At 35.6% G+C, this 24,356-nt stretch overlaps 2 protein-coding genes across 3 annotated transcripts in view; one reads left to right on the plus strand and one right to left on the minus strand.

Annotated features, from left to right (window-relative positions):
* The window catches only part of LOC121322968 (obg-like ATPase 1), a 41,214-nt gene extending 36,138 nt beyond the window's left edge, over window positions 1–5,076 (minus strand). The window contains exons 1-4 of one of the 2 annotated variants that reach the window (XM_041263631.1): window positions 4,976–5,076; window positions 4,298–4,395; window positions 2,943–3,086; window positions 2,579–2,706 (exon numbers count right to left, since the gene is read on the minus strand). In XM_041263631.1, the coding sequence (XP_041119565.1) occupies window positions 2,579–2,706; window positions 2,943–3,086; window positions 4,298–4,395 (370 nt within the window). In that variant the 5' untranslated portion in view covers window positions 4,976–5,076. The remainder of the gene's footprint in view (window positions 1–2,578; window positions 2,707–2,942; window positions 3,087–4,297; window positions 4,396–4,975) is intronic. The other variant, XM_041263632.1, reaches the window with a different exon arrangement.
* Window positions 5,077–13,612: 8,536 nt separating this feature from the next.
* On the plus strand, window positions 13,613–16,369 carry LOC121322775 (transcription factor Sp9-like). The gene is made up of 2 exons (XM_041263065.1): window positions 13,613–13,648; window positions 14,415–16,369. Exons 1-2 carry the CDS (start codon window positions 13,628–13,630, stop codon window positions 15,708–15,710), a joined length of 1,317 nt encoding a protein of 438 aa, XP_041118999.1. The 5' UTR covers window positions 13,613–13,627; the 3' UTR covers window positions 15,711–16,369.
* Window positions 16,370–24,356: the final 7,987 nt, after the last annotated feature.

A 24,356-nucleotide genomic window follows, 5' to 3' on the forward strand; every position in this document is an offset into this window, starting at 1 on the left:
CTCCCTCCCGACCTGTGAGGGCGCTAAGCAGCGAGAACAGCGTTCTGTGGACAGGCTGGTCTGACAGTTCTTTCCCAGCGTTCAAGGGAAATCGGTCAGCCTGTAAGGGGACGAGACTCTGCTGTATTAACGCATTGACCTGGAAGGGAAAAGACGTGGCAGCCGCAGCCGTGAGAAACCCAGTGATAAAAAGCACTGTGAGTGTTTTGTTTGGTTGAGTGGTTGGTTTGGTTTTTGTCTGTAATTATTTAGATGGCTAACCCATTCCGGAGCTGTCAGCAAGGGCCAGCAGAAAACCCGGAACAGCATTTTACTTTTGTCACAAATAAATTTGTACTATCGACCACGACCACTGCAGCAGGCACCCAGGACTGGTGACCATGTTTGTACATTGTGGGAAAGATATGCGTGTTTATTATTTGGGACTGCAACACGTTTGTTTGTTTCCAGTGCATTACACATTGTTGTGTATTGCCTGGAATTATTATTTGGTCACCAGACCAGGATAATAAATAAAAAACCCTTTTCCAACTAGATTACAAATGTCTGTTCATTGCACACTGCATCACTCCTACACCTGTACACAATCAGCCACTTTGCCACAGTCCCCCCACCATTTTCTTTTTCCTGTCACTGGAATATGTATGCAAACACGATTATAAAAACATGGTGCTAGTAATGCTGAAATAAATACAAATTTCACTGCAAATGCGTGCACACACACAAAAGAAACTACTAAACAGTAAAATAATAATAAAAAAAAAAAAATATTCTAACTGTTCATAAGATTCCCCCAAAACATTTGATAGAATCATAAAAGAAAAAAGCACTGTATTGTCAGAAATTATAGAATATTTGTATGGTACAGCCAGTGCTAAGAAACAGTCTGACTAATCAGAGCCTTTTCACATCACAGAAAAGTCAATAGCTGCACACAATCAGTAAACAAATTCAGCTATTTTTAAAAAAGGACCTCATCGCCATTTAACACTTGCAATTTAAATTATTCTAGCGTGTAACACTTTAATTGTGTGAAACAAAGATGATGTCAGAGACACAAAAGAACTTCTAGCAAAGGGAGTACTACAAGTAATTTTTATGCTGCCACTGATGGTTGACAAGTGATAAGCATTCTGCTCGAATCAGTGTGCTTATGTATTTGAGAAAGGGGGTGGCTTGTAAGTGGAAATAACAAAGAAAGCCTTTTTACTTAACCTTTTAATAACTAAATCCACAAAACAGAAAGGCTGTTTATGAAAAACATTTGCTCAAAAAGCCTTATAGATTTTTATCTTCAGATTTGCTTGCCTATAGAAAGCATTGGTGAAAAATAATACACTATACTATGTAGCCTCAATAATATTTGTCCTTATAAAAAAGGAGCTCTCCTTGGTTTTAAACAATGGGTATGGGAAGCTTTAATGCATTGTCCATCTGAACAGAGCTGAAGAAATACACTGTGATTTGTCACCATTAGGGGAGAAAGCATGGCATCACCAAACCCTCTGACTTAGAAAGCATTTAAAACCGCTGACTTGAGTGATTCATTACAAAGACCCAGAGAACAGGTACCTGTCACCATCCCAATAATTGCCACCAAACAGGATAGACAGAGAGAGAGAGGTAAGAGATTCATTGCAATTCTATTTGTATTTTTTCCCCAATATAACAAGACTACTTTTATCTGCTTTAACACAAAAGTCCAATCCTGAAGTTTCACGAAAAAGGACAAATGTACAACTATTGATGAGTACATCAAATGAGGCTATGTTCATTTACAGTAAAATCTGGCTCGTCTTGTTTTTCAAAATCCTTCCAGTTAAACAGTTCATTAATTATCCTTGGAGGAACTGCTTGCTTTATAGAGGCTTTTGAAAGTACCAAATAATACCAAGCAAATAAACCACGATAAAAATAACTGATGTTTGGCATTTCATGCTCTTTGATTTTGTATATTAGTACTTCTTATAAGCAGTTATAAGGATCATTCACATGTAATCCCAGGCCTAGTTGAAATTCTGACCCAAACATTAAGGGCATATTCACATATGAGGATGCCTGTTGATCATGCAAGTCAGAATTGAATGTTTCATCCCGAGTCATGGGTACTTTCTCTTTAAAAAGTCTGCTCACATCGAAAGCACTCAGCTAAATTATAATAATTAGATTACAGTTCTTTGTAGGTGGTTAGTGCTTCAAACGGGAAAGTGTGTTCCAAATATTTTAGGTCAATATGACCTAAATCAACAGCACATGAATGGACTCATTAAAATAGCGCAGCCAAAAAATATTCAGAAGTGTAATATTCACATTATGCTGAGCCTAGATGACACAAACTAAAGTTGAGTAAAATTCCAGTTGTTTTGGAAACACAGACCAATCAAATGTTACCACTCAACTAGGTCACCTACAGTAGATTAAAGAACTTGTGCTAAGGAACATGAGTGGTTCCCAAGATGTACTCAAATGTAAGGATGACATGAATTTGCACCTCCATTATTATACCTCTGTCACTGGGGATATGCATCACATCAATGAAACATCTACTTAGATTGTAACAGACAAATAGTATACTAACGTGTCATATGGAAAATTGCATCACAGGCACTGATGTGCGACAGGAAAGCATTCCCCAGACCTTGTCCTGCATGGGCTCCCTTGACCAGTCCTGCAATATCCACCACATTAAGAAATGCAGGGACTTTGCTATAAAAAAAAAAAAAAAAAAAAGTAAAATAAATTACACACATTAAAACAAATTTAGGATTCCTTAATGATTAATTGATTTAAAAAAAAATAAACAAATAAAAAAGGATTTTCTCTTTAAAGAGTTTACGATTTATTAAATCATCAAATTCCTGTAATGTAATTCTTTTTCCAGTGCTACCTAACCTGCTACACGCAGAAACATATTACAAGCAACAAATGTTAATAAATGTTACCTGGCTGGTTTGTGGTATTCACAGAGATAATCAAAGCGTTCATCAGGTACAGGCACTCTGCTCTCGTTTGGATCGATAGTACAGAAGGGAAAGTTTTCTGCAGATGCCTGACTCTTTGTTAGGACATTGAAAAATGTTGATTTCCTGCATAAAATACAACAAAATATTTGTAACAGGTGACATTAAGACACTCACTAAAATAAACTTAACCAAGGCTTATGAAACGGCAGCAGTTATAGTCGTTGTACCACAACAGTGGTAGTTTAGGGAAGAGATGGTGGGATGCCTGCAGTAGTAGAAACTATCATCTGTGCCAAAGGCTGTGGCAATTTATTCGAATCCTTGACAAATCCTTCCCTGCCAGCAACACCATACAGAAAGGAGTTAACACTAGAAGGAATGACAACATTGAAGGCATTAAGCTTTTCAAACCCAGTCTCTCCAAGTGGAAATTACAGTGAAGGCATGTTTCAAAAGAGTAAGAACATATTTTCTTATACAGTGTAAATCGTGTAACAATGTGATCTTTAAAATCTACCAGCCCTTCCTACACTCGCTCCCTCTCTCAATATATATATGTAAAGTAGGTGGGGCAGTAGAGTTGAAAGGTCATATTATCACATGATTTCAATGAGGAAGTATTTTCAGATGCCAAGGCACATTACAAACTACATTCACTTGCTTTAATAATCTCAAACGCAAAATATATTTCTTGAAGTAAACAAGTCATCAAGACTTGGACAACTGTATTAGAATTACATAATACAAATAGTTACGGTGGAATCTCACATCACTCACTTCAAATCATTCAAGATTCCAATCATGTTTCAGATTAACTATAAATAGAGAACACATGCAGTCTGCTTGGTGTCTCCCTCTCTGATCTCTCAAAATCTTTGATTCATTTCAGATTTCATACAACCGAAAGTCTGTCATCTCCTTGTACACTCCAATGTACCCTCTTATTGCTTAAATAGTGAACCGATTTCACTATTCGGATGAACATGCATTTAATTTACTGATTGGGGGATATTATGATAGAGAAATATGAAAGTATGACACAGCATGTATCTTCATGTTAAATTACAATCTATTATAAATAAGTCATTGAAGTAGCAGGCAGTGGAGATTACAAGTGCATTTTGGTCTGTTGCTCGACCTATATAACATAAACTTGCAACTCGCCCATATTAAAGTTGTTTTCTTTAGATTGAATTTTGTCTACTACATCTGGATAACAAACCAGAATCAAGAACAGAACTGCATGGTATGTCAATGAGATAAGGCTGACCTACTTGCACACCATATAATAAGTGTTTAGTTTTATAACATTCTAGGATACTGTACCAACATACCCAACATTTGGCAATCCAACAATTCCAATCTTCAAACAGGTCCCGAATCTCCCAATGAGTGGAAGAGCCTTTGGTTCTTCCCCTTTCTTTGGAGGCATCTGAAACAGGGACACAAAATAAAGAATATGCATCTGCAGTAGCACATCCTGTAAAACTGACTGCCCTTTTTTGGAGTCATGTTTTCAGAAGTAATGTCAACAAGTGTATGTATAAAATTTTTGATGCACTTGTTCCTCGGGAACAATTAGGATTCGGGAATGCACCAGTACTGAACTGGGATCACAGTGAAATAACTGAAGCCCGACCAGCAATACAATATGCTACAGACAGTACAGTCAGCTGGGAGCTGAATTTGTATCCGTTGCTGACCCTGCTTCTTTCTAGATTTACTACATACGTTTATGAATTACATCATTTAGAAACGGCGGTAATTAGCACTTCGGCTTGGCCTGGAATCTGTTACATAAACCCCGGGTAGCATGCAACGATGATACATTAGACTTTATCAGCTGAGTTACTACGGTAGAAATCCATGTGACAAACTCAAACACAGGGAAGTGCGGCCTGCTGTTACTCATGTCGCCCAGCTAGCAATGTCCACATGAAATAATATAGTTACAAACACACGTCTGGAAACACGAATTGACCGTTGTTACATAAGATACATTGTAACTTCACCTTGAAATCTACTTTGTTCCGGAGTTATGAACAAATAAGAAATGCTGTACAACCATACACACCGTACTCTCTTTGCAGAGAACCTGAAAGAAAGGATAAGGCCCGCCCCCTGACCTGAATAATCAACATAATCGCGCCTCATATTGGTTAAAACTGAAAACGTGAAAGGCACGCAGCTTCAAGTTTATCCCACTGAACGTTGCGTCATTGAAGCAAGGACTGCCAGTGAAAGGGATGGCAACCAGGCTGTATAGTTTTGATTTCTGAATGTCAGTAGCATATTTAAAGAAATCGTTCTGTATTTGTTCCATCTGTTGACTACTTTAGTTTATAATGGTATTTTCAGTTAGTACTAGCTATCAACCTATATGGAAATCGCACCAAATACATACAATAAAATAAAGACGTTAAAAGACACTTGTCTGCAGGGTGTTTAAATTGTCCGGGGAGCATTAGTGACCATTGTTTCCACTTCTGTGCTATTATCAGAGAAACTGGTGGGGGTCAGTCTGCAGCAATATTTACTTGCAAAGATGTGTCAACTTGCAGATTATTCCTGTTCTCAAATGTAATTATTATTATTGTTATTATTTATTTAGTTGGCAGACGCGTTTATCCATAGTTGCATATTTTGTAAATTGTATTTATGATACCCACTTGTATTTAAATATATTATATATATATATATATATATATATATATATAATATTAATATATATATATATATTATATATATATATATATATATATATATATATATATATATTGTGGAAAAGGAGTCAGCCATAGTGTGGACATTTTGTTCTTGTTCTTCTTTCGTGTAATTGCATGTACAGTATTTAAGGATTTGCATGGATGATGAAATACAGTTTGTTTAGACTGTGTAGTCCAGTATTATTAATTGCATTTAACACTGTTTTGTAAAAAAAAGCCAATTTGCCCAAATACTTAGTTTATTACCCCATATAAGGGATGCATATCCCAGACAAAGGAAATATAGTAGAGGTGGCTGTACGTATTTACTTACCTTACGCTTTAGAATCTTGAGAACAGCTGATCCAATTGTGATGAAACATGCCAAGAACATAGCTTTTTTGTTGGGTGTATCAGGTACATGGAGGCTGTCTGTATTTTTGTCAAACTGATTACACTTACAAAGAATGTTCTGTAGCATGTTACTGATTGAATCGGAATGTGGATTTTCGTAGCCATCTGTCCATCTGTCTATGTCAAACTTAACTTTTCATTTGATGTAGTATTTTCTGTTACTGATTGCTCCAATCTTGTATTTATAGATAGTGGTGACGGATGTACACTGCTGTGGAAAAAAGTCTTAGACATGTTGCATTATTCTACTCTGATGTATATGTACTGTATATCAGAATCATGATTTGACAACAGAACTGGTAGAAGGCACAGATGTTGTTGTCCACCAAATCTACAGTGCGAAGGTCACTCTTGAAATCAAGACTTAAAGGATGTGTTGCAGTAAGAATACCTCTGATAAGAAAGGGGAACAAGGCTAAAAGCTAAAATATGCACAAGAACACAGAAACTGGACTATGGAACAATGGTCAAAGGTGCTTTGGACTGTTGATGAATGAACAACGACAGCTGTGCCTTCTGTCAGTTCTGTTGTCAATTCAACGCTTGTCTTCTATTGCTCATCCTTGTTAGACAGCTTTTTGTGTCTTCCAGTCCTGGGTTTGTCAATTACAGATGACGTTTCTCTGTACTTGTTGTCTATGCTTCGTATACCACACCTTGAAAATCGAGTGATGCGAGCTATTTCACTCAATGTTTTTTTTTCTCCTTTTTTATACAAGTCAAGGTTGTTATAATAGCACAGGTTTTGAGTAAGCCTCATAATCAGTAGAAAAATACAACATGTCTAAGACTTTTGTACAGCACTGTATATAACTTACACAAGGTACTTGGCTTACGTGGTACACACGTAACCTATTTCAGCTGGTATAATTTGTAACAGGTGGCTTTTGAAAATTTAATGATTTGTATAATCGCAGTTAGTGTTCAATGAAATACAAAGCGGTTTGTTCGTAACCGACAAGAATTGAATAAAATACCATTTTTTATGATCAAACACTCATGGTGCCTTGTTTGGATCATTTTTATGGAATTTTTTAAAAATGTATTTTAGACTCCAAGACAACTTTACCTTATATCATGTGACATATTACAGTAAAATAAATAAATAAATAAAATAAATAATAATAAATAAATAATAATAATAATAATAATAATAATAAAGGAAATGGGAGTGGAGTACTTTAAGGTAATAACTACTTATAGTATCTATAACATGATTTTCCCAATAAGACACGTACCGATACACCCTCACAGTTTGCTGTCAGACTTAAGGGAAGGAACAGTAGTGACCTACTGTAGTTATATCTGTGTGTGTCACACACAGTCAGTGTTAGATGAGGAATCAAGAGATAGAATACGGGTCTTTCAGTCCTGAATTATTTTTTGTCGACATTAGGTTATATCATTTAAAAAGGTATTCCTTTATTGAGTATACATGAGAACAGGAATTTATTTATTGCGTTTTACATATATTAATTAATTATGTACTCAGACTGGGGACCCAGGTTCCAACGTGATTTCCGACTGCATATGTTACGGGCTAAAATGAAGGGTTAAATCTGGTGTTGCAGATGTAATATTTTATTTGTTCTTTCTTCAGCTCCCAAAAAACCACAGTTAATACTTCAAAACACGAAGGAGCTCATGAACAAATAGAATACACTACATGTGTTCTATGATATTGAGGAACTTGGCTTCAGACCATATGTAAATGATATCTGATTATTACTCAATTCTTTAATGGATTCTGCATTATAATCACGATAAACCTTTTTAGATTTTAAGAAAATTATGTTTATGTCCAGCACAATTTTAGCTGCATTGCTCAAACATAATAAAAAGTGCTTATTTGTACACGTAAACTAATTGGAAGCATGCAGTTATTGTGTGAAATAAATTCAAATACATTTCCTACATGATACTTTGTCATATTGTTTATTTAAATTGTTCCATATCATGTCATAGATCATGTTTGTACATTATTGTACAAGAACCAGAAAAAATACAGACACAAACCCAGCTAAATATATATTTGAATGTGTTAAACGGGTTACAGAAAGTATTAAAGTGAATGTGATTTGGAAAGACTGCCGCTTTTTTTTTTGCTATTAAAGTAATTGTTTTTCTTTATTAGCTCTAAATGGGTTACGTGATTAAGTCCCAAGAACGACATGCCAATAACCCACACAAACGGAACGGGTATGCAATTGAACAGTAGCTAGCTATATGTATTAAATACAGTGTAGGCGATATGTTCAATTAGTGATTTGTTTTTTAAATAAATTGTCTAGCCCTTTAAATAATGTATGGCTTCAAAAGATATGGTTGTTCTGGTAGATTCGTGTTTATGTATGTTGGCTTATAGATTTATTTCGTTGCTGTCTTTATGATTCATAAAATATGTTTATTGCGTGATTTTTTGTGACTTACCTTATCCAATAGATTTGTGTTTGTTTGTTTAAAGCATTATATTACAATTACACGTCACAGAGTTCGAAATATCATCCAGTATCAGGTGAGGCTTACAGATTTACCGATGTTTCATACAAACCTTTATAAGGCTAATAATAATAATAATAATAATAATAATAATAATAATAATAATAATAATAATAATAATAATTGTTGTTGGAAAGTAGGCAACACTAAATTTAAAACCAACATGAACATTGTGATGACCAAATAAAACACAGAAATTAGATTACAATCTCATAGGCCTCATAAAATAATCATTTTCACCAGTAATTTAGATTGTGGACAGAAAGTCATGTTAAGTATTATTCCATGCTTGTGTTTAGTAAATTACTGACGCTTTAGGAAATAAATAACACACATGTAATATATCGGGTACCAATAAACGTTTATTTTTGTGGTAAAATGTATAACCCGAAGTGAAAATATTTTCTTATACCTTGTCAAGCTAAGTAAGATTAATCCTTGATACATATTCATTTTAAAAGTAAGTTAACATAAACTTGACAAATGCCTAACCATTAGGACTGAGATGCTGAAAATGGGAAATATACATTTAATTCACAATTGATTAAATATATGTTGAGTTTAGCCTTACACACACACACACACACACACGCACGCACACACACACACACACACACACACACACACACACACACACACACACACACACACACACCATAAATTAACATCAACATATTCATTGCATCTTAGAAGCATTTCATAATATGTCATTTAATATGTTATAGCCATCTCCTCTTAAATCTCAGTCGATTTGGTGTTTTCAGCAAACAGCGCTCAGGAGCAATGCACACTATGCATACTTAATATTTGATATAACCATTTATAGACCATTTAAATGTGCATAGGATCAGTGATTTTGCTTACATTGTAACGGTCGGTATGGTTAAGCTATATTAATTGATTAGTCCTTTAACTGCGTTTGTATCTCAGCTGATGGAAATTGTTTTGGTATATTATTTCAATCAAACATTTTAGAAACAGTTCATCTTTTAAACCAAGGATTAGGAAGGTATTGAAGCGTTTAGTCGGGATCGCCTGTCTTTTTTTTTTTTTTTTTTTTTTTTTTTTTTAATGCGTTTATTTTGCTGTGATTTAAACTTACAGGTTAATTTAGTTGTTGTTGAATTAGCATTTTAATTACATATGTTTTTACAACTCAATCAAAATAAGACCTTTTAAGACTATGCAGAACAGGTTAGGTGCTTAGTTGTTTACAAAGCAGAAAATCTTTTTTTCCGCCTTTAGGTAAAAGGTGAATTAATCCGTTCGGCTACCAGCTGAGTCTTTCATTGGTTTCTTAATTCCAACACCCTGGGTCTTTTGACAGACTGAAGGCGAGGCTCTAATAACATAGAAATGAAGCAAGTCGAATTTCCTTTGTATGGAGTTTTATTATAAATAGACCTGGATTAATCACTGAGCTTCTGTTGTTTAACGCAGTGATGGATGTACGTTCAGTCAAAGGCTGGTTCCAGCATCACTACAATAGATGCAGAACGTTTTGTTCTGATCAAATAAATCATTCACATTGTTTAAGGTACATTGATCAATCTAATGGCTTATAATAGGCTCCTAATTGCCACCAGAAAAGTACCGCACGCTTGTATTTGAACGTGAAGTGCTTCAGTATCCCATTTAAGACTTATGTTGAACCCACAGTGCCTTCAGTGATATAATCCGCTTATTACAGACAATAAAAACACCATTTTAACATATGAATAGATCAAATATGTAGTGTGTTTTTTGTTGCATCTGGAAAAATCAAGCCATGTAGTCATCATCTACAATAAATGTCATATGCACAGTATCAGCTTAAATCATCTTCCATGCAGCCTATTTAATATACAAACGTGTGATATGAATACCTAATTATCTGTACTGAAGATGTGCACCATGCTGAATATTAAGAATATCGGTATTAACAAGTTAAATCAACCGTTTTCAATTCTCATATAATTCAGTGATGACTACTACCGATCAGTAAAAGTAATTGCTTATTTTAGCATTGCGATTGTACATTTGTTAAGAAACTGATAATGGAGAATATGATTCATCTGCATATAAAATGTAATACATTTTTTCAGGACCTGTGATAGACTAATCATGTTGTGAATCGTCTCAATTTTCTGAACGACATATTATAACTATCCAACGAAAAATAAGCAGAAATAGAATATATATACCCCCCCCCCCCCCCCCCCCCCACACACACACACACACACACACATTTTTTTTTTTTTTTTTTTTTTTGTATACCGCAATATGCCATTATTTAACTATTCAGTTGGTATCTTTCGGTTCATTTTTTTCGATTTAATTTCAGGTTGAGGATCTCGGTGCTTTTCCCAACAATGTATAGCTCACCGCCAATTGAAAAAGCAGTAGTATGTTGAATAATCTCGGAATAATCGCTCTAATTAAAACCCTGCACTCCAGATTGAACATTCATCTTCCTCTCTTTGACAAACGAGCTCCCTCTCCCTTTAGTTCGCGGCGTCCTTTAACCCCAGATAAAATGCAAAGATCTCAGATAATTTATAGATATAGTGCATAAAGAATTACTGCAAACAATGGGTATCCTAGACCAACATTTGCAGTATTTCCCCAACAGATGTGGTTTTCCAAAGGCAACAGTTCTGATAGTCTTTAAAATTTTAGAAAATATAACCCTAGTAACGCGTTTATGTTCGGCTATTTCATCAACAAATTAAACGTCACAAAATAGTTAATATCCATTATGTTCAAATCTTTTAAAAGGTTGCATTTGCATGTCAAAATAATAAGTCTCTGCTACCTGCGAAGGTAAATATTTTTCTGATGGTGTTCACTTTTTAATGTCCATGAGAGAGCATATATATATATATATATATATATATATATATATATATATATATATATATATATATATATATATATATATATATATATATATATTCTGCTGCAAGTAAAACTGGGGTGCTAATGCAAAGGAACATTTGTGACAGGTTTGATAGAAACTCACAATATAAACCTCTATTTGTTTCAAGGAATAAGGTTTACAATCTAAAATAGTGACACAAATGTAAAAAAATCGGAGCACCTGGAATTAAAAAAATACTTTTTTGTATGTACATTTCTATGCGGTCTTGCAATTTTGCATTTCAGTCAAATTTGTTTATGCAGAATAGACATTTAACAGCGCTAATGTCATTCTAGTTAAATTGTCATGGTTGCGAAAATGAAGCAGTTGTTGAGCTCCGTTGAGCTTGTGAGTCAGAGAAATTGTTTTATATTCACTTCTCCATAGGTGGGGATTTAAAGCACTGAGCCTTTGCACAAATTACACTTAGGCTGACTGGCAGCGTTCATATAATAGAATATTATTTGGCCGGTTTGAATACTGTAACGTTTGCTGAAAGTAATTCTCCCGATAATTGCTTTAACTTTTAAAAGGATTGATGATTCACCCTAAAGCTACCATTGTTACATTGTCATTACCCCTAAATGTTTTAACAGCCAGCGTAACACATTGGCATAACGCATTGATTTTTTTTTCAAATGCCTTCTTAACTGAAAAAGAACAACTGGCACTGGGAAGATTTCTGTCAAATGTACCCTATTTAAATATAGCACAAGCCATCGATAATTCATTAATCGTACAGCCCCCCCCCCCCCCCCCCCCATAGAATATAGACAAAACTTTGAAAGACATGTCCCATACACCTAACAAATCTCTCTCTCTCTCTCTCTCTCTCTCTCTCTCTCTCTCTCTCTCTCTCTCTCTCTCTCTCTCTCTCTCTCTCTCTCTCTCTCTCTCTCTCTCTCTCTCTCTCATGCATTGAAGGATTCACCTGTTGTAAGACACTCGATCCCGAGTCGACTCCTGCACGCGCCTCCTATATTTCTTCCGACAGTTTTTTCAGATGAGACATACATATAGTCCATATGATCTAGGTTATGGTCCCCATGGGTAAGCTTCAGTTTGTTTCTTGCTTCATGTAGAGTTCAGTTCGGCAATTCAATTTGCAATTCACTGACGGGACCCGTACATTATGCGCAATTTATACAATTAGAGTGCTATATAAAATTCCAGGTACCTCCAACACGCATTTCGTGCAGAACACACTGAGAAGGATACATTCCTTTTCTCTTTTTTGTGGACATTTTATTATCAAGCTGTATACCGAACATCAGTTTGTAAAACCTGAAAGGAACAACACAACGTACACATAAGGAGTTAAAAAGAAAATAAACTTGCTATTATTAAGTATCTCTTTAAATGTTACATAATTATGGTTATAATACACAGTAACATAAGCAAAGTGCATTTTGTAACAGAACGTACATAACTGTGTATAACACGCTATACTGCTTCAGTTTCTATATAGTTAGATACTCATTTTAAAATTATCCATTTAGAAAACCACACGATAAGTCTTAACTGTTTGAGTTTTAAAAATCCATATTTACTTAAGGTAACACGAAATGTTTAGAGAATGAAGCAAGACCTAATCGTTATTCTATATGTGTTAGTCATTATTTAAGATAACCACAGAAGTAAAATAAATACCATTTAAAAATAGACTTGCCAAGAGCGCATTGAAGTTATGTGAACCCTTATGCTTACCCTTTGGAGAAATGCAATTCTTTGTGCGTTAAAGTGAACAGAGTAGAGGAATCTATGAAATATAAAGATAGTGAAGCGTGTAGAAAAAAAAAAAAAAAAAAAAGATAAAAAAATACCCGGGTTCTGAGGTCTTGAATGATGGGTCTAGGCAACAGTTATTGATTGACGTGCAGCGCTACAATACTTTTGTCATCTCGGAGTGCCTTATTGGCCGAGCTTTGCTGCTTTGCTGCGCTTCCAGCTTTTAGATTGGCTGGGTGCTCTGACCAGCTGTACTTCAAAGCGCGCGCTCCCTACAACTAGGTAGTTAGGAGCTCTGAGCCAAGAGTGTAGTCACTAGTGTAACTGTAGTAAAGGGTGAGGAAGAGCAAACAAACTGACACGCACAGCGCAGTCTACTTTTTGTACTGCTGTATTTCAGCACAAAGCAGGCCCTGGCTATGGCAACGTCTATACTTGGGGTAAGTTAGAACAATAAGATGCAGTAGATTAAGTGCTTCTAAAGTTTGCTTTTAGTTTACTTGATCATTGCAATTTAGTTGGCAAGTCAACAAATACAACTAAGTGGATTAGCGTTTTGTATTGTCGATTTATGTTATTTAAGCGTAACGAAATTGTATTTCTGATATGATGACTGAAACTTGTAATGTGTACAAAGTAGGTTACTGTGTGTGTTCTTAATTATATATTTCAGGCTAAACCGTTTAGCTGTGTTTTAAGCTTTCTGTTTACGCTACCCACAATGTTAATTGTAAAATGTAAACAGGAATGATTTAAAAAAAAAAAAAAAAAAAAAAAGCACAAAAGAAAACAAACAAACAACAACAAAAACTTTTGTCTATGCTAACCTGGCTCTGTCAAAAAAAAAGATTTATTTTTCTCGATACAATATTTCTTTGATTTAAAAAAAGCAGAATATGCAACTGTATTTAACTGGCAAAAATACAAACATTAACAGAATTGATGTGTGTGTGTGTGTGTGTGTGTGTGTGTGTGTGTGTGTGTGTGTGTGTATATATGTATATATATATATATATATATATATATATATATTATATATATATTATATATATATATAATAAATAATATCTATAATAATTGCGAGGTTAGACATTATTGAGCATACATTTGATCTCGTTAAATATGTTCATTTTTAAATAACATACATTTCAGTCTGTAATAAGGTTTATGTTTGCAATCAACAGTTTTAAACTTTTCTGTTACCAGGAAGAACCACGATTTGGAACTACTCCTTTAGCCATGCTGGCGGCAACTTGCAACAAAATTGGTAGCACAAGCCCACTAACTACTTTGCCTGACTCCAGCGCGTTCGCGAAGGGCGGATTTCATCCCTGGAAGAGATCTTCTTCCAGCTGTAACCTTGGGTCTGGTCTCTCCGGGTTCGCTGTGACCACAAGCCGAGGATCCACCGGACTTACCTCTAACGCTGGCTCAGCCAACAGTGCTTTCTGCATAACGTCCACTTCCCCGACCTCATCGGCATTTGGTGCAGACTACAGTAGCCTGTTTTCAAACTCAGCTAGTGTCTCCTCGCAGGACTCGGGGCAGTCGGCTTTTATCTCTAAAGTCCATACTTCAGCTGAAACCTTGTACCCCAGGGTAGGAATGGCGCATCCATACGAATCATGGTACAAATCTGGCTTTCACTCCAGCATCTCAAGCGAAGTTGCCAATGGAGCGTCACCTTGGTGGGATGTTCACACCAACCCAAGCTCGTGGCTGGAGGTTCAGAACCCAGCCAGCACTCTTCAGACCTCTCTTCATTCCGGGGCACCCCAAGCTTCCCTCCACTCCCAGTTAAGCAGCTACAACCCTGATTTTTCCACTTTGACTCATTCTGCGTTTAGTTCCACCGGGATAAGCCCTACAGCGTCTCATCTTTTGTCTACAGGACAACACCTACTGACGCAAGAAGGTTTCAAACCCGTTATCCCGGCGTACGACTCCTCCACAGCCAATGTCATGATTTCGGGAGCCGCCACGGGGATTGGAGGCTCAGCCAGATCTGCAAGGAGGTATTCGGGCAGGGCAACTTGTGACTGCCCCAACTGTCAAGAAGCAGAGCGTCTCGGGCCAGCCGGGGCCAGCCTGAGAAGGAAGGGGCTCCACAGCTGCCACATACCTGGTTGTGGTAAGGTCTACGGCAAGACGTCTCACCTCAAGGCCCACCTGAGATGGCATACTGGGGAGCGACCGTTTGTCTGCAACTGGCTCTTCTGTGGCAAAAGATTCACAAGGTCTGATGAACTTCAGCGGCACCTCCGGACTCACACTGGAGAGAAAAGGTTTGCTTGTCCGGTGTGCAACAAACGTTTTATGAGAAGCGACCACCTGAGCAAACACATTAAAACCCACAGCGCCGGCGGAGGAGGCAAAAAGGGGAGCGACAGCGACACTGACACCAGCAATCTGGAAACCCCCAGATCCGAATCGCCGGACCTCATTCTAGAAGGGGTGCACAGAGTGCAGGGAAAGGACACCCCTATACAAACCGAACCATAATCCACGTATTCTAAGAATTATAAACTATTTGGGATCTATCTTGGCTTTAACAAAAAGCTAAAGCAATTGACGTTAAAGGAACACTGTAAAGTTTATTGAATATGAAAACGGGTTTGGTAGTTGGGAAGCAAAAATGAAAATATGAAAAGCAACGTGGTCAACGTGAAGATTTCATATTTAAAATGAGAAAATTGTACAACTAGGTTAACAACAGAAACGTGCCATGGAAGAGAAACTATTTTTTGAAAAAATTAAGAAGACCGGTATCCTATAATAATTATATAAATATGGTAATAGACGTTCGTCTAAACCGGCAAGCCCAGAGTTCTTGTAAAAAGCAGAAACAAAACACTTATTTGTAAGGAACTAAAAGGTGAGGAATTCTGATGAACGCATCTGGACTATTGTCTCACACATTCTTTGTACAGCTAATAATATTAATAAGCACATGTTATTATTTTTTTCTTGTAAATGTTAATTTAGTTTTGTGGCTCGGTTCCTGAAATTCAGGGAGTTTCCTTTTACTTTTGATGCACTTTGTGGATATCAGTATGTATGTAAAATACTATTTAAAACGAGTTAACCATGCCTTTACTTCAAGTAATTTTGACTCTAATATTTTAAAGAGATTTGAAGCATTTACTTGTATAAAATTGCGCAAGTATAAACTTTCTTATCATTAAAGAAATCTAATCATCAAATCTATATTCATATTTGTTGTTTTATGAAATTATTTTGGGCACCTAGTTCGTTTTTGTTAATATTCAAAGAAAAGTATTTATATTTTAAAATGTGTATTTTATTGTATTGCAATGTGTAACTCCACAAATATGTGTCCGCACTATGCAGTTACATTGGCAATTATTCATTATTATTCATCAGTGTTACAAATCACAACTGGAGACGTGGATCCAACGAAATAAATATACAACATGCTATTATAAAACCAATCATGTATGAATGATATATGACTGGTTAAATATACAACTATAAGAGCTGGCGTCCATGCTTTCTCCTCTGAATACATGGGTAGCTAATAGCCCGAACATACATGAAAATCCTGTTAAATGTTATTAATTTTGACTTGGAGCACAGCAGTCTCCTGTGCCTTGTATTCCCTATCAGGGATTCATGTCTTATCAAATATCTAATTAATCTCCAAGACACCATTGTTCTCCCAACTTTATCTGCTCTTGTCCAAAGGGAAAACTCTCGAGAGTAGTAGTGACAAAGCTCCCTTGAATATCTAGTTTAATTGTCCAAATTAACTGCTTCCATTTGCATGTCAAACGGAGAACTGGCAAGAATACATGTAAGCGGTTTAAAGCAAAGAAGAAAGAAAAACGGGACACTTGATTTGATGCTATAGCTGTTCCGTTGCTTTTGAAAAGGAAAATACGTATGCAAATGGAGAATTTGAAATGCTTGTGTCGCCTTGCAGTCAAACGGTGCTCGCATGCTATTTGAATATCAGTAGCTCTACACTGAAAAGGTTCAAGGATGCTCTCCGACTTCTTTGTGATTACCCAGTGCAGCGTCCGATTCTAAAGAAAACCCCGAAGAATAATTAGAGTGGGGGACCAGGCCTGGGAACACGTTAGGGACAGGAATCTCATTTACACAGTCTCTTTCAAAACCGCACAGTTAAATTGACCAGAAGGCAATTATTTAGAGGAAAATTATTATTTTCATTTCCTTTTGTACTCTGACAGCTGGCTTTACAGCTAAGATAAGGGAAACTGTATATATAGGCTACATATATCACTTAAAAAAATACATTGTCATTATTCAGACATTAATATGAGTAGATTTAAATAAATTACATTTTCATACAGAGAAAAATATAAAGCATTGCAACATAGACTATAAAACCGAATGTTTAGGAATGAAATGTAAAACAAAAACCCATTTTAACGTGTTAATTTCAACTGACAACGCCTACGCGCGCGCGCGCACAAACACACACAATAATAATTATTTTATGTTACCAAACTTACTATAGAATGTGTTGATAATGTTATACAAGTGTAATACTTAATTGTTGAATATTTGATTTACAGTGTAACGGATTCAAATGGAAAGATTTGTGCAATTTCAACATCACTTTACTGGCAATAACAAGTAAGTTTTTAGTTCCCTGCTAATGTGAATTTGATGATGTCAACATTGTATATTAATTTAAATTGATTAATTACATCAATGTTTACAGCGACTTTGAACGAGCACTAAAGATCATGTTTTAAAGATGAAATAGAACATAATTATCTTATCTTTCTAAAGGAAAACAAAGATTTATTTGATATTAGGGTGTGCTTTTTTATTTATTATGCTTAATCAAACACACAGTTTGCGTGTCTTTGGTATAAGATTTACACGATCTAAGTGAGGTCAAATCCGTGGGGAAGGAGTCGCTTGTGGTGGCAGACAGTAGGTGTTGTCGGTTTTGGCTTTTGTTGCGTTTTTCTGGAATGCTCTCTTGCTGGGTGTCGGGCAGAAGTCAGCTTTGTTTTCCTGCTACAATGAAAAGAGATAAAAGGAAAGCATCCAGGTCCAGTCTCCGCCAGGACACAATGTCACAATTCCCAGCTCACTGATCAAAGGCCTCCTTGGCCTCCAGGTCAAAATATGTCCATCATTCTAGACTCCCTCCAAAAATATGAGCTTGGAAAATATATATATATATATATATATATATATATATATATATATATATATATATATATATATAGAGAGAGAGAGAGAGAGAGAGAGAGAGAGAGAGAGAGAGAGATAGATAGATAGATAGATAGATAGATAGATAGATAGATAGATAGATAGATAGATAGATAGACAGATAGATAGATAGATATGTTGTTATTTATTAGGCCTATTAATATTAACATACAAAATATACACATAATATATTTTATTTAACAGATTAAAACCTTAATTTAAGATGAACAGCACAATACATGGTGTCTTTCCAATTGAGAATATCAAAGAGTTTTAATGCGTTACATAAAGACAAAAATACCAAACAATAATGCCTAAATATGTATATAAATAAATAAATAAATACGCACGATATAAGATTTAGAAAATGCAAAACACATCTAAATGTGTGAGATAAATGTGTCTATACAAAGTTGTCTACATTACCAGATAACACTTGCCTGGTACAAAATACTTCTAGAAATTTTGTTTCCTAAACAACTACCATCATTTTTTAATTCATAATTGCAGTCTACTCTTATGAATTTGTGCATCTGACAATATTTATTTTACTTCGTCAATTATTTCTATTTGAACGTTATCAACGCTACGCTTCCAACACCTTGGCACCATCTACAGGTAAAAAGTGTCACCACACCATTGAAGAAAATCCGAGCACTTTGCAACACGCTATGTTCTGAAATCACACAGAGCGATCCTCCTAGAATCTGATCATACATTGGTTGTTGAATGTGGCTCTCTAACCTACCTATTCGTAAGTACATCTCTTTTCTTTTCATATCACTTTCTTGACTATTTTACTTTTGTATCAGAAAATAAAAACATGTCATATACCCTACACTGATATAGAACTATAGTAAGTCTCAGAATCTTTTCAACTGTCATTTTTTGTATTTCCACCGGTGACTCCAACTACATCATTGAGCAGACATTTTTCTTTATTTCCAACTCATTAATGCTCGAGTCCCATACCAACAGCATTGACATGCCCGCAGACCACGAAGCTACATTGAAGCTCGTGAAATAAAACCGGCACTTTCATTGTTTAAAATAACAAAACTCACGATATCATGTTAAAATCAAGTAAACAATAGGAACACTATTCCTTATTTTATCTAACACAATGAATCTAGCCAGATCATTAAACAAAACGGCTACTGGATTGCAGGTGCTTTTAGGAAAGAGTTACCTACACTATATACAGGTATTTGTGTTTGAACAAGAAAGGGGAAACTGTTCCAGTAATACTGGTTTTTAGAGGATGAAATACAAGTCTATGGAGCTTGAAGCTAACCTTTTAGCATAAACTGGGTTACCTGAGTGTTGTAATTACAGTAATTATGTACATCAGAATTACATACTAATTACATTAACATCAAATCTTTCTTCATCGAAATCTAATGAGCTAGAGAGGAAGAATGAATCAATGACAACATAAATACGGACCCAAAGAAATATTAATTTCACAATCTAGCATAGTACACAATAATGAAATCGTCTTAGATTGCATACTGTCGAGAATATACACTTGAATTTCTTCTTAAACACTTTAAAAAATGTATTTCTTTATTTATTCATTTACATTTGGCAGTAATTTGAGCTGTTTTAAATTCTATAAAAATAGGCCTCAGATGAATTAATTAATTCGTTGCAAATGAACACGGTCCCAATTATAATGCTATCTCGTATACTAACGGTCCTTAAAATAAATACAATAAGAACAGACAACTCACAAAGTGTTTAAAACAATGTAGCTTCGATTATCTTTGAGCATGCATCAACATTCCATATAATTAAAATGGTATTATATTGAACCTCAAAATATATCTTGAGTTAATTGTTTTGTAAAAACAAATGATAAAACTACGACTACGACTATACTATATATTAATATATGATAAAGTTTAAATGCAAATGCAATTTACACCTGTAGATTTCCATCCTACATGTTGTTGATGTAATAGAGCCTAGACGATTCAAGCGGTTTTTAATTAAATACAAGTGTCTAAATATAACTCAAAACACTGTTATTAATCAGCATTTTCTGTTTCTTCCACTCACTTTAACAAAGCACTTGATAGGAATCTGTTGAGAATGCATTTCCAGATGCAGAGTAGCTTGCTCACAGTAAACTGCAACATATTGAGGAAAAATGAGCTGGAATCAGACGAACTAACTGCAGAACACCTGTATGGATTTTAATCGAAAAGACAATCGAATCGAATTAATAGAAATGTGTTCTATTTTAAGACTGAAAGGGTGCAAGTTAATTTATTCCCCACACATAATAAACACCATACAACTAATTTTGAAAAAAAGTTCCACTGATAACAAAACGTTTTATTTTTCCATACTGCTCACTGTTTTCTACTCTTTTCACACATAAAAGGGTTTAGAAGAAATACCGAACGTGGTTGTGCTAAAAGAAAGGTAAGATAATTTACCTAACCACGCGGCGCTGAGCGCGAAGCTATTTATCTACTTACAAGTTATTAAGATATTTAACAGACAGGGAATGTATTTTTTTAATATCTCTTCAAAATATACATGACTGCCATCAAGAGTAAATCAAAAATCCAAACACTATTCAACGATGCCTAATATGCACACACAATGATTACTGTAGGCCTTGTCACGTTTTACTGAACAGAGAAGAGAACCTGTAAAAATTGCGGGACATGCATTTCAATAGGCTGCCTTGTTTTACAGTCTGGATAAATATATGGCCTTCAGGAAATGGCTCACCTTTACTAAATATCTTAATAAATGATGTGCTATCAAAACCACATGGTCCACAGTAGCACATTGACAATGTTACATTGATAAGACACATAGGTGGTCATCTGGTGTTTTGTAATGCAAGTTGTTTTTTACCCTGAACATTGTGACTTTATAATTGTATTGGTGAAACTGCTCCTGTAGGTCTGACAAAGATCTCAGGAAAAAGAGGGTTAATATATATATATTGTTGCTGTGAATCGTCAGCAGCACCGTAGGCGCCTTCCTATAGCTCGCTGCAATGATCTTTCACATATGCAAAATTCTGCCATTTCCTGCACAATCTTTGCCATCTCTCTCTCCCGCTTGTTCTTTTTTGTTTGATTCGTTAGTACTTTTTTTTTTCAGAATAATATATGCTTGTTTATTTTTACTTCATTAATGTAATATTTCTAACTCATTTAGGGTAAATAATTTTTTTTTTCACTTATTTTGCCTGCATTTCAACCAGCGGCGCATTTTTCGTTTGCTTTACAAGAACACTATCATTCTTATATAAGCAGCTCCGTGCATTTGTTTCAATACGTTTCCCAATAAAGCCCAGGTGAAGCTATTTAAAGCCACATCACGAACACGCTGCACTTTCACTTGGGGATTTGGGAAACACAAGAGAGTGGAAGCAGCCGCACGTTGATCGTTACAACGATCGTGAGGTCCAAATACTTCTGTTATTGGGAAAAGAGACCCTGCTCTGCTCATGAACAGAATTATATAAATTCATCTCACTTTTATTTACATAATAGTATTTCAGTATTTAAACTAGACCAACATAAGTTAGTTTATTTAATACTTTATTTATCATGGTATGCATGTAATAGGAAAGATTAACACCAAAAACCTACTACCGTGAAAGTCATTGTTTGATTTCTTCAATAGATTGTAACCGGTGACATTGTTTCTATGTGTATTACATGTTATTATTGCGGTAAATTAACAAGCTGTGCCCAATACAAACTACACATCACAGGTGTCATTACCATTAAAAATAGGTCGCCACGAGTGTATCATGACCCATACAGCGGAAAACCATCTCAAAAGGAGAGGCATAGACACAAAAACGACTGCACACGCTGTTTCCAAAAATGTACCCTTCAGCAGTAGGCTGTAATTTAGATACGTCACTGTTTTTATTAATTTATCTTTATTGATAGACTAAGCGCTTAGCCAATTCGGTGTCAGTACTGCGAAAAAGTACTGTAGTTAATGATCATCACATTCTAGCGTTTAAATGACACCCCCACTATACATAACCACGGATTGTAAGAGCTTTTCAAGCGCTGGTAACTACATTTCCAGATATCAATACATCTATTATTAATATTCATATAATTTCAGCCACCAATATTCGATGGTGTTCAACATACTTTATTAATAATAAGATTTCTGCAATGAAATGAAGTATGTTGGACCAAGTGATTAATCAAATGCAATATAAATGTGTTTTTACACAATCAATAAATCATAGTCCTTTGATGCCAAGAACCAAAATGCGTCATTTCTATTTTCCTTTGATGTAAACGACTGCCCAGTCCCAGAGCGACTCACATTTTAATCATTAAGACGGGAAAATCATTTTAATGACGTTTAGGCAAAAAAAAAAAAAAAAAATCATGTCAGTTAATATTACTTAAGATTTTGCATTTAAACTATAAGGTCATTCACATTTTGTACAATTGCTCTCCATAAGAAAAAACACGTTATTGGATTTCAGTGTAAGAGAGTCTGAAGTTCAATTACTGTACAAATGACTTGCTTAAATGTTTTGTTTTGTTTTTTAAAATCTGAATATATGAGTCCACTGGCGCCCTCTCATGGAATCTCTCTCTCTCTCTCTCTCTCTCTCTCTCTCTCTCTCTCTCTCTCTCTCTCTCTCTCTCTCTCTCAAAAAACGCATTCTCAGAAGTCCTACAGAAGATGACTTCAATAGTTTTATTCTAGTTAAATCATATATGTGTAACTGGGAGATAAACAACTTACATCAACTCTAAATAAAGTATTTTTTGCATTGGTATGAGGCTTTTTGTCCAACCTAGTAATCAAGCTTTGACCAGGTGGCCTCTTAGTTGTAGTTTCATTCCAGGCCCCGTCTTCGTTAGGATATTGCAAAGGATAAATCTGTTAAACTTACACGCTTCATCATACAGTAAATGAATGAATGAATAAGAAAGAATGAATGCATAAGAAGTGTCATTGAGGTTAAACATCCATTGCAAATCAAGCACCACAGACCCACGTATAGCTGAGAAGGAACAGCACAATCTTAGAGCCCAGCACACTCCTGTCAAATACATGCACTGTTCAAGGTAGAGGAATAAAATAATGTGGGATACTGCAAGCTCTGATTTGATGTGTCCCAATAGTTTTGATCCCTATTGTTTACGGACAGACTTTTACGCATAATAAAATATTAAAATGTTTTACTTTTTACAAACTGAAAGGGTACAGAATATAGCTGTACAAAACAGAATGATTAAAAATCCAGTAATGTATACATAAAGTTTCAACCTTTACACTAGTAAATGTAACACAACGTACTGAGGGAAAAAAAAAATCATAAACCTTCCTGCTTCTATCAAGTCTTTATCCCTTGACTCAAAATCCATTGCTTATTTTTGCAGTGGTATTCACAAATTTGTGGGCTCCTTTCTGTTTTTCCTCTCTCGGCTGTGACTTATACTTCTATCTCTTCTAGTGTGCTGCTCTCTGCTGCAACTTCGGTCTTTATCCCTTCTTTCTGTACCCCCCTCTACTCTGACTTCTACTTTGGCCTCCATTTCCTGTGGCCCTGCCATGCCTGTCTCTCCTTTCAGTCATCCTACCAACTTTATCTTGGCTTCTCACCCCCTCTTCCCTGCCTATACTCCTGCTCCTCTCTTTTGAAATCTCTGCCGTTTCTGCTTCTCTGTTTGCTTTCCTTTCTGTCTTTACTGGGGCTTCTGCTTTCTGACCTACTTCTCTCATTTCTTGGGCTTTTGTTTCTTGTTCTGTTTGAACCTTTCTTGTCTACCAGTCGATGTCTTCTCTTTTTCCGTCCATTGGTAGATGTTTTTTTCTTGTGCTTCTTGTCTTTGTGGTGTCTCTCTGATTCACTGTCGCTGGTTGAGCCATCACTGGAGGAGGAAGACTTGCTGCTGTCCTTCTGCTTCTTGCGTTTGC

This window comes from Polyodon spathula, chromosome 11 (assembly GCF_017654505.1).
Source record: "Polyodon spathula isolate WHYD16114869_AA chromosome 11, ASM1765450v1, whole genome shotgun sequence".
Lineage (NCBI taxonomy): Eukaryota > Metazoa > Chordata > Actinopteri > Acipenseriformes > Polyodontidae > Polyodon > Polyodon spathula.

Coding starts and splice junctions, on each gene's coding strand:
- LOC121322775 (XM_041263065.1), top strand. CDS start 13,628: ATGGCAACGTCTATACTTGGG. Junction 13,649..14,414: donor TGGCAACGTCTATACTTGGG/GTAAGTTAGAAC, acceptor TTCTGTTACCAG/GAAGAACCACGATTTGGAAC.